The sequence below is a fragment of the Nymphaea colorata genome, chromosome 5 (assembly GCF_008831285.2).
Source record: "Nymphaea colorata isolate Beijing-Zhang1983 chromosome 5, ASM883128v2, whole genome shotgun sequence".
In the NCBI taxonomy this organism is placed as follows: Eukaryota; Viridiplantae; Streptophyta; class Magnoliopsida; order Nymphaeales; family Nymphaeaceae; genus Nymphaea; species Nymphaea colorata.
In genome coordinates this window covers 18053940-18064820 of record NC_045142.1, presented here as the reverse complement: position 1 = coordinate 18064820, position 10881 = coordinate 18053940, and the positions used below count along the sequence as shown (strand labels likewise).

The 10881-nt window shown below is 36.9% G+C and overlaps 1 protein-coding gene across 1 annotated transcript; it reads left to right on the top strand.

Annotated features, from left to right (window-relative positions):
- Positions 1–2742: 2742 nt before the first annotated feature.
- LOC116255053 (uncharacterized) lies at positions 2743–10538 on the top strand. Its single transcript, XM_031630786.2, has 11 exons — positions 2743–3023; positions 3934–4029; positions 5797–5948; positions 6048–6141; positions 6394–6464; positions 6562–6668; positions 7089–7210; positions 7496–7584; positions 8115–8174; positions 8939–9043; positions 10170–10538. Exons 1-11 carry the CDS (start codon positions 2858–2860, stop codon positions 10275–10277), a joined length of 1170 nt encoding a protein of 389 aa, XP_031486646.1. The 5' UTR covers positions 2743–2857; the 3' UTR covers positions 10278–10538.
- The last annotated feature ends 343 nt before the right edge of the window (positions 10539–10881 follow it).

Below are 10881 nucleotides of genomic sequence, written 5' to 3'. Positions count from 1 at the left end.
GGATAAAATGTTTTTCTTTTATCCACTTGGCCGATTTTCTAAATATTATCAAGTTTCACGCGAAGGTTGCCGAACAGTCGCAGTAACAAACTGTCGACATTTTCCCATTAAAGTGTTAAAGGGAGGCCAAAGTGGTATTTTCATACAGTTCTAGGAACACCGTTGATGTAATTTTTAGAATCTTATAGACGAATTAATATGAATATTAAATGCTATTGTTTTAGTAATTAATGTTCTAAAAAGTAGAGGTAGGTGAACAACTATTTGATTATCATTGATTGTCACTAGACACTAAAGCGTGCGTTGAATTCCTTACAAACAAATCAATATATGTTAACAAATCGAACAAATCAATATATGTTAACAAATCGCTTGTTCCTTTCATAAGTCTACGTCCAGGGGCCGTTTTGATATACCTAAAATCATTAAATTTTAGAATCAAAATGCTCAAATTTTAAGGAATGAAAATTATTAAACAAATAAAAATTTTTGTTTTCGGAATTGAAAAACTGAATTTAAGGAAAATTTATGATTATGAAATTTTCATTATTAAATCAAAATTTGAAATCATCAAGCACCCTCTTATTGAAACTCGGAAACTCAAACAAAAATGCTTTGCCCACAATAAAATATGTATTTATCAAATGCCTCATGAATGTTTTTTTTTATCTTGCCTCCAATACGATATTTGGTGTGTGTTTATGTAGTTTGGACAAAAAAACTTTTTTCAAAAGCGAACAAAAACTTGGGCCGCTGTCTTTTTATGTGTGAAAGTGTTGTTTTGCCTTGTCATTCTGACACACAACCCATGTTCTCAAAAATTGGTTGATAACTACATTCTTTAGAGTGTCATCTATAGTTGGCAAACTCGCGGTGATTCATCAATCTTCCAATCCATTAGGATGGTTATAACCCGACCTGGGCAGCCCGTCGGGCTTGGCCCGATAGCCCGGGTTCGGCCTGGTAATAACAAATATTTTTTAATTATAGAATAATTTTTTAGTAATATAAAATATATTTTTAATAATAAAATACATATTATTAAATTTTAAAAAATTTAAAAATTTATTTTTTAAATTATAAACGGGCCGAGCCGACCCGGGCCTCACATCAAGCCCGGGCCCAGCCCACCGAGCCATCGGCCCAAACTCGGACCCAACCAAGCCAGGTATCAGGTAACCGATGGGTACCCAACCCGTTGCTCAAGTCTAGTCGGACCCATTGAGTACCTTGGGATTCTCAACAAATTACATGTTCTCCTTTGTCGTGCATTACTCAATACTCAAGCTTGTTAATTTTTGAATTGTGAAATAATTCAAACTTTAGATAGACGCTTATATTACATATTATTCATTTTTAGTTGATAAAAAAAAAACAAATATAAAGTCCTAACAGACCTACCTTTGACATCTATTGACAATAAAAAATCAATATAAAAACTTATAACCTAACTCAACCGAGTCAAGTTTTTAAGCCGGTGACCTAATCTTCAGCCAATCTTACTCCAAGTCATAGGGTTGCCAACTATGCTAAAAACAATCATAAAATATTTATTACAATAGATTTATTTAAGGGATGTTTGATATACCCACAATCATAGAATTTTAGAATCATAATACTCATTGTTTAAGAAATTGGAATTATTAAGCAAACATGGTATTTTGTTTATGAAATTAGGAAACTGAAACTATTTCATTATGATTATGAAATTTTCATTCTCAAACCAAAATTCCAAACCATCGGATGCCCCCATATGAAATTTTACTTTTAGAGAGTTTTTCTGGTGAAAGCTATGTGTTTGAAATGAAGTGCAATGCAACAAGCCATCGCTTCATCAACTCATTAAAAGCTAATGATATTTTTAACAACAATTTCAAATAAATGGTCAACTCCAAAATGCTGATCCAAAAAACGAGAACCCATTCATCACATGAGTTGATTTTTAAATAATGTCGATAAAGTTGAAATGTAAATTGGTATTGGAACCAATTTGGCTCTGTCCAAGTTGGTAGCAACCCAGTCCAGTCCAGTCCAGTTCAGTTGGTAGGTCAAGGAAGCTACAAATGTTACTTACACCTATATTTAGTTCTGTCCAAGGGTTTGTGAGCCAGGCCAGTTTAAATTTGGCTGGAGTTTTAAAAGGCTCAACTCGAACTCGAACTCGGCTCAATCTGAGTATGAATTACCTAACTCGAACTCGGCTTGTTCAAGCTAAGAAGGATCAAAATTGGTTCAGTTCAACTCGAGTAGGGATCTGGCTTGAGCTTAAAGAACCATTTGAGCCATTTATTAAAAAATTTATTGTTAAACACAAATATAACTGATCCATGAACTATTGACCATACCCTTAAGAGCCACAAGGAAATCCATTGCAACATTTTTCTTTTTTTGGTGAACATTTTAAGATACCTTTGACATGTTCTTTTACATTTACGCACAAGCTTGACAAAATATAAACAACTTGAATTTGCGTTTAGAATTGAACCCAACTCGTTTACTTAATTGAATATGTTCTAACTCCGCTTGAGCTCAACTAATTTATTTAATATAATATATTTCTTAACTCTAACTCAACTCATCTATTATTAAATAAGTTAAACCTCGAATTGGCTTGAGTCATAGAGTAGTGAGTTTAAAATTTTTTAAGTATACTATGAGTTGATGCGAGTGGATTTTTCTAGCTGGGCCACCGGCTTGTTGGTGAAGTAATTTGGGTTGATTCCGAGTACCAACCCGAACCGGCAACAGAGAACCGCGAGGGTTTAGGGGAGTCTTCCCTTCACTGCCACTATTTCCTTTCTTCTTCTTCTTCTTGCTTCTGCAAGTGTTCAAGGAAGGGAGAGAGTCGATTGAGAGGATGAGGATCTCCCGAAGCGCTCGTTTTCTTGGGGCATCGATGTGCTCTGCCGTCCGTTCGGAGAATTCCATTTCGTCCGCCATCGAGGCGTCTCTGCCGTTCTCTTATTACTCTCAACAGCGCCGGACCTTATCCATCCCTTCCCTTCTGCCTCCAAGCTCACGAAGTTAGTTTTCCTTTCTGATGGTTCGCTTCACTTTTTCTTGAATAGATTCATTGAGAAATGCCGATTGCATTTGCGACCATTCTCGTTTTGTTGTTGTTGTTGTTATTATTTTTTTTTTTTTGGAGATATTTGGTCCACTTAAGCTTTAGGTTGGAGAAGAGTTCCTTGGAAGGAATTTCCTTTATATGGTGCTCGGGTCTTTTATTATTATTATTATTTTATTTTATGAGACACAGTGTTATGTTGCTTTGTTGAATGTCAAAAATGTGGAAGGCAAGTGTCGGGTTTTTAGTTTCCTGCTTCTCTGTTTAGTGATTATACACTTCGTTGTCAGCATTGTCGTCGCGGAATAGAAAGCTTTTCGACGAATTCAGTAGTTGTTGATGTAGACCCTTGTAGAAGCAGAAGTCGACCTCTCGTGGAGGAGGAATACGGCTCAGAAAATCTCACTGGGACAAGAAAGGTGTTGTCTTATGTTCTTATTCTTATCTGGTTTTGTGGTGGAGCTCTGTGAAGCAGGACGGTTTTGAACGCAGCGTATTGCATCGATGAGCTTCATGCTTTGTCTTCTTCTTTTTATTCCATGCTGTTTCCGTTGATTATAGTGAAAGATTGCAGTTTTACGTGATCTTATATACGGTAACCTACAGAATGGCAACTTCACGATTTCTTGTTTCATTTTCCTTTTTTGGTTTAAGAGTTACATTGTGGCAGTCTCGGGAGGTAAGAATGGTCGAGTGGATGTGTTTGTTCTACACAATACTGTCAGGGAATTGAAATTGGTGTAAATATATATTTAGTTTGTCCACCATTAGGTCAGAAGCTGTCAATTTACTTTTCCTAGATGCCTACCCAGCCCCTTTCTCATTATTGAAACCTACGTGACTGGTTCTGGATTCTTTTGGAGCAGATGAAATTGAACAATTTCTGGATCAAGCATTTTGCTCTACAAGTGTGAAGGCATCATTCAGTACTGAGGCAAAGACGGTTACAGCTACACCTTCAGGTCTTGAAAATTCATCTTTTGATATCCATTTCATGCAATCCCTTTTCTAGTCCACTCTGTCACTGTCTTCTCTTTTTCTTGCCTGTGCAGTTAGCTTGGACAAAGTATCATGTGTCTAGGTGGCATCTTATGTATGTGCATGGTGGCTGAACCCATACTTTTATTGTCTTATCAGTAGGTTAATTAGATCTTCTGAAGGCTGTGTTTGTTTCACCATGGAGATTCACGGATTTAAGGTCGGACCCCTCCACCCTTCCGAGTCTCCGACCTTAAATCCTTGGTTTTTAACATGTAAAGTGGATTTAAAATCCATGTTCCAAAACACACCTTTAACGCAGCCTCGGATCTAAGATCCAAGGCTATCAAACACAACAAAAGTTCTTTGTCAAACTCAGATATACTTAGAGAAGCAAAATTGCCGGCAGTACGGCTCTTGTATGTAAGCTTTCTTGGACACTCCTTTGTTGATTTCACCTTTTTTCAGTCTTGTTAGTTTGTATTTTCATTCGTTGGTAACAGATACACTCTTGTTTATTGGAGACGTTATTCATGGATATTTGCTCCTTGTCTGGACATCCTTGTAAACAACAATTTATGTTATTTTAAATGGCAAGCTATTGTATCTGGCTGTTCTATTTTTACTGTTTTAATGAATTTTACAGACTTAAGTGGAGCTGAATCCCTTTTCCGAAGAACAAGTGAAAACCTTTTGTTCTATTTACATTCCAATTTTTCAATCGCATCACGTCACACCACCACCGCCACCACCATCTCTATAGTTGCCAGCCTGCCACTGCAAGCTCTGCTTCTGTCACCATTCCAACCTTTGTTGCTGAACCTTGCTATTACCACCATCTAGGCTGCCAGCACGACACTGACATTCGGCACTTGTTGCCGTAGAGACCACTTCAGCTGTCCCTGCTATAATCAGAACGGCAATAAGGCCCCACCATTTTCAACAACCACCACCACTTGTACTACCATCATTACTGTTATACTACTGCCACTAATACTGGCACTGCCACCTCAGATATGAGCATCACCGGTCATTGGCTATCTTTTCTTCTTTTATTCTAATTAAATGGTCCTTAGTTGATAGAGTGGGAAATAAGAACAGTAAGCAGAATGGGATCAGAATTTAGAAGTCAATTCATTGCACTATGTATATGTGTGTGTGTGTGTATAAGTGAGTAGAGTTTATGCGTGGCAATCAAAATTCTTGATGGATTCCAGTTTCCATTCCTTGGGATTGAAAATCCAGTGCTAAAGGTTTCCAGTCGTTATGGCTCGATCTCCAAATATTCTTACTTTATAGTCTAATTCAAAGTAATAGAATCTTTTTGTAAACTGAGTGTATATTTCCAATTATGAGCAATAAACAAGCAAAAATCCAGCTTTGTGCTAAAGGATTCCAGTAGTCATGGTTCAACCTCCAAATTGTTACTTTATAGTTTATTCAAATTAATAGAAAACATTTTTTTGTGGGTTGAGTGTTTATTTCAATTTATGATCAATGAATAAATACTTCTGTAGAGTGTCATTGTACTAAGTATTCAGCCATTTCTCTCTTGGTTGAAAGATACTTGTGTATATGAGGAGTAAGCTCATAAGTGTTTGGAGAAACTCGTTTTCCTTTATTAGTTACACATATCTTATGGTTGACATAGTTTACTGCATCAAGCATTGAAGACATAAAAGTTTTTCTTGTTTCAGCCTTCATGTCCAAAAGATTCTAACTTTGGCATGTTGTGTGATGCTGCAATTCAGAAGCTGCACAGGAACTCTACAATAAAATGCTGAAATCTGTGGAAGCTGGAACAATGCCTCCAAATGCTTGGCTGAGGGCTATGTTTGCAAGCTGTGTAAACCGGGAAGATGTGAAGCTTCTATTCGGAATACTGCAAAAGCTTCGAATTTTTGTTAGTGACTAATTGATCAGAGCCATTTCTTCCCCTTTGAACACCCTTTGGTTGATAAGGGATATCTTACTGACATGCAGAAATGATCTCTTGCTACAGCGGCTATCCCACCTTCGCATCCATGATAATTTCAATTCTCAATACTGTATGCAAATTGCCGAGGCATGTGCACGTGCTGGTGCTGTAGACCTTGGTATGACCTCCTGGCCTTTTCCAAGGAAATAACTGTCCTTTCCCTGTCCTGCTGTTGCTACGTTTCATGGTTTCTCATTGTCAGAGCAGAAGGAGAACAATGCCCTTCTAAAAATAAACACTAGAACCAACTTTGGTCTGAAATGTGGTTTAGTCAAGTTGTTTCCTTTCATGTTTGGTTCAGCTGAGGCACCAATTGACAAAATTCTTGGCAAGTGTGGTGCTTACGTATATAAAATTTTGGTGTATGCAGGACTAAAAGTGCTTTGGAAGCATAATGTCTATGGTATAACTCCCACTATTGGATCTGCTCATTACCTGCTGGTGATTCTCACACTGGACTTTTTCAATGGATTGCTAAATTTTTCATTTGATAGTGCAATTGCCTTGATACCATTTGACTCTTTTAATGGGGCTCTAGTTACATGCAAAAGAACACAATGATGCAAAAGCGATGGTTAAGATATTGCAAGTGATGAAAAGGAATTCCTTACAATTTCAACCAACGACAGCCGACATAGTTTTCAGGTACAAGAGTTCTATTTTGTTAGTCAGATGTGTTCTTGCATAAGCTAGGGAAGATGCAAAATTCGCTTGTTAACAAGTAAATTTTCTTTTTCATTGAAACACCATCCCTTTTAACAACAGCATGCTTTTTGCTGTTCAGGTCCTTTATTGGTGACTTCATCCTTGAAATATTATTATTATCATGAGTGGATTGATTTAATACATTAGGGTGCTGAGGTCCCCAGTTGGTCTTCTGCAAAATATTTGGATGCACATTCCATGACTTGTTTAGCTCGCACTTTATTTCATTAATTTTATTAGCCATATTCCTTTAAATTCACCTTGGCAATCATGTAAGTATATTTTTCCATTTCATGGGTTAAAAGTCTCATCCAGTCGCATGATTCTGTGAACACTGAAGTTGGATTCATCTTATTGCAGCATCTGTTACAATGTGGGCGACTGGGATCTCATCTGTAAGTTTGCGAAAAAATTCATTAAGAGTGGAATAAAACTGCATCGAACTGCTTATGACATTTGGATGGATTTTGCTGCAAAAATGGGTAAGAAATATCTTCGTTAACTCAGACAGCTCATGTGTTGGATGGACAAGTTAGTTAAAGGTGTGATTGCATAAAGGAACCAAAGTGTCTACCTTTCATATATTTGCCATTAGATATAATACATCTCAAGATGTACAAAGAAAACCAGATTTCAGTAGATGACCATGTATGCTGATAAGGACTGCTGTTTCATGTGTCTTCATGATTTTGTTTGTTCTGTGCCATGTGATTGCCACCTTCTCTTTTCCTTGATGTTGTAGTTTACTTTCTTATCGGTAATTGCAGGAAAGATGGAGTTGATATGGGAAATTGAGGAGCTTAGGTCAAAATCTGGGAAGAAACATACTGTTCCAACTGCTTTTGCTTGTGTCAAGGTCCAATCCTTTTCCATCTATTTTTTATTTCCTATATTTATTGTACAAATACGTTTAAGATGAAAAGAAGAATCACAGATTAATTTGAAATGAGAAACACACGAATATGTAAATTTTCAAGGAAACAGCCAAGTTGTTGAAGGAAACCACTATCAGAGGGTTGGGTTTGGAGGCATATGAGCACCTTTATGCAATTTCAATTTTGATGGATGCCTATTATTGAGAGGATAAATTGTCATAAAAAATGAAACAACCCTTTTTTTTTACTGGAACAGAAATTGCCTCTGATGGCTTCTGAATATTCATTTTAGAGGCAGTGCTCTTTTGAATTTTGCTTAGTTAAGCTTATTCTTGACTTTTTGCTGAAGAAACAGCCGACCTCTCAGTCCTTCTAGGGATGAGACCTTAGAGAGCATTTTTATCTTATCTAAGTAAAATTAAGTGCCTTAAATGAACTATGTTGATCTAATCTGTGTTGTCAAGGGATATGTAAAATCTAAAATTCATGTTCTATCGTATGTCATCTACAGGGGTATCTACTTCAACATCAGCCTGAAAATGCTGCTGTCACCATTCATTTGCTCAGTCAGGTATGCTTTTTCATATTTGAAATTTTCAAGATGGAAGTGCAGTCCCATAGTTCCCACATTGAGTCAAGAGCATCTACATGCATATCGAGTTGGTGTCTTCTAGGGCATTCATTGGTAATTGGTGTACATTTGGATGTCCTTTATTCAAGTTTAAAGTGCTTCGATTCCACCTATATGTTCAGTTGGGTCAGTTTTTTTAAATGTTTCAAATTTCAAGTTAGAATAGCGCTTATAGTTTCCATAATGAGTCAAGAGCATGCATTTGTATTTTGAGTTGGTGTCTACAAGGGCGTTTGTTTGCAATTGGAGATTTAAGAAAGACTTCCATTCAAGTTTAAAGTTCCTCACTGTACTTCTTGTCGGCAATAAATGGCTAATAAGAAATTGTACTGGCTTCTTCCATCGGTAAGATTTTGTTGTTTATATAAGGTCAAAGTAGATATTCAAATTTGCTTACTTGCTAGCATTTTGTTGATATGGTCCTCGGTTATATTTTTCCATTTTGTGGTGCACAGATCATCCTCAAAATGCCAAAAGGCATGATTTTCCTGATGTTTCCTTTTTTGTTTAGTGATAACGAAACCATCCCACCTAATAACCTGTATTAGGTGGGGAAAATTGCAAAGACCTGAATTCACTTGAGTCTTTTCTTTTCCTGTTTCCCTCCATATTCTTGCTCATGTTATAAAAGTGTCTTGTGCTGTCTTCTCTTTAAATTTTTGACATTGCAAGACTAATCTTATGTATATCTGTTAACCTGCTAGAACCTACCTGATGCAAAGAAACCATTGATCCAAATAGAGCTTCAGAAACTAGTGACTGAATGGATTTCAGCAGTAAAAGAGCAACAAAATAAGGAGGAAAGAAAGGTCAATTTCTGCTGCTTCTTTTTCTGATTAACTGTTGGATGAATTGGCACGAGTTTGTTGCTGTGGTTTTTGCCTGTTCAATTCCTCCTGAAGTCACTGTTTCATATTTATTTCTAACACGAGCAAACTGCATCCAAAGCATGAGACTTAGTTGCTAAAAAAGCAGAATCTTCTTGGTGTTGCTATACATACACACATACATACATATATATACAACACATATAAAAAGGTTCCACATTATGTTGGCCATATCTCTTGATAGCCATACAGCACTTGCCAGCGAGGGCAAGCATGGCATATATAGCAGATCGACCCTTTTATATTTATATATGTTGTGTGTGTTCAATTTCTGCTGTTCAGTATATGGCTGTCCAGCTGGATTTCAACCAAGTTTTGATGATCTGACCACATGGATGTAGTCCAATCATCCAAATCTATGTTCCAGAACAAAAAGAATTTTCCAATGAGGTTGGGTTTTATTACATGGAAATTTGATGCTGTCAATCTTGATGGTTATATAAAATTTCATCTGCACATTGGATTTCATTGATTTGTTTTTGAACCATAAAGTTTTGGACGTTCTGATTGCATCTATGACTACTTGGTCAGATTTGCGAACAACAGCAAGGGTCCAGCCATGGAGCTGGTCAGCTTGTGGACTGCCAAATTCATGACGTTTCACAAAAATTGCTTATAAAGTTCCTCCAGCTGGGTCCTCTTTTCACTTGACACATCCATTTAGTTTGTTTTCTATTGCCACCTCAAAAATAACATCTAAAAACTTGAGCAAATTTGACCAAGATTGCCGAAACATACATGATTAAATGTACTATAAGACAAATTAATTTTCCCTTGGAATATGAATGGATTATCACAAATATCCTGAAGGTTCATTCTTGTCTGAATTGTTCTATTATAATTCTTTGAAAGCTATGTTGAATAAAAATACCATCATGCTAGTAATGGTTTGTACAAATTCTACTTTACCTTAATCAAACAATTGGGTTTCAACGCCCAACCTTTGTTTTTGGTCATTAATTCAGTTATCCAGTAATCTTTTGTTGGGTTGCTGAATTGACGTCCTTTTCATGTTTGTTTGTAACGTGATCTCTTTGATCTGGACCAGGAGTTTTCTGCACGCTTGAAGAGTGATATCACAAGTATGATGGAACATCTACTAAGTATGGGCCTCGAACTGGAGCTCAACATGGAAGATAAACCTGTTGCTAGCTAAATTATGGATATATTGAAGCTTGAAGAAAATTCTGCCAGCACCTTATCGATCTGCTATGGGAACCAACAGGCACAAGCATATTAGGCGCTGCCTTGGACGTTACCACGGTTGGTTGCTGGAGAGAGAGAGAGAGAGAGAGAGAGCGCCCTTTCTTTTGGCACAGGTTGTATAATTAACAAAACGCTTTGCCGGTTCGCGCTTCACCAATAATGAATTTTGCACCATTCTTGTAGTCCATTTATGTATGTGTGTGTTTATTAATGCCTGCATTTTGCAAGGGGAGGAAAGGTGGTACACGTGTTTCACAGATAACAACAGAGAACGTATAGTTTTCCTTTGTGCCCTGTTTGCTGCCACAATTTCTAGCAAAGGGAGGTTCCACTAGGGTTCATATGAACATGAATCTGTTCCAATTCGTAGGGCAGGTTCATGAAACAGGACACATTGTTATTGTTGCCAACGGCCACTAGAATAACAAGTTTACTAGCATTTCGTGATATATTTTAAAACCCAACAAAAATTTCTAGTATGTAATTATTACAGCCCTTCAAATATTACAAAACCTATATTATATAAACTGTTGTTGCACTACAAATCGTCGTTA

Bases quoted from the DNA above. Each gene is read 5' to 3' on its own strand.
- LOC116255053 (XM_031630786.2), top strand. From the start codon at position 2,858: ATGAGGATCTCCCGAAGCGCTCGTTTTCTTGGGGCATCGATGTGCTCT. The intron at 6,142-6,393 runs GTATGACCTCCT...TGGTGTATGCAG, and splicing joins TGCTGGTGCTGTAGACCTTG to GACTAAAAGTGCTTTGGAAG. The intron at 6,465-6,561 runs GTGATTCTCACA...ATGGGGCTCTAG, and splicing joins GATCTGCTCATTACCTGCTG to TTACATGCAAAAGAACACAA.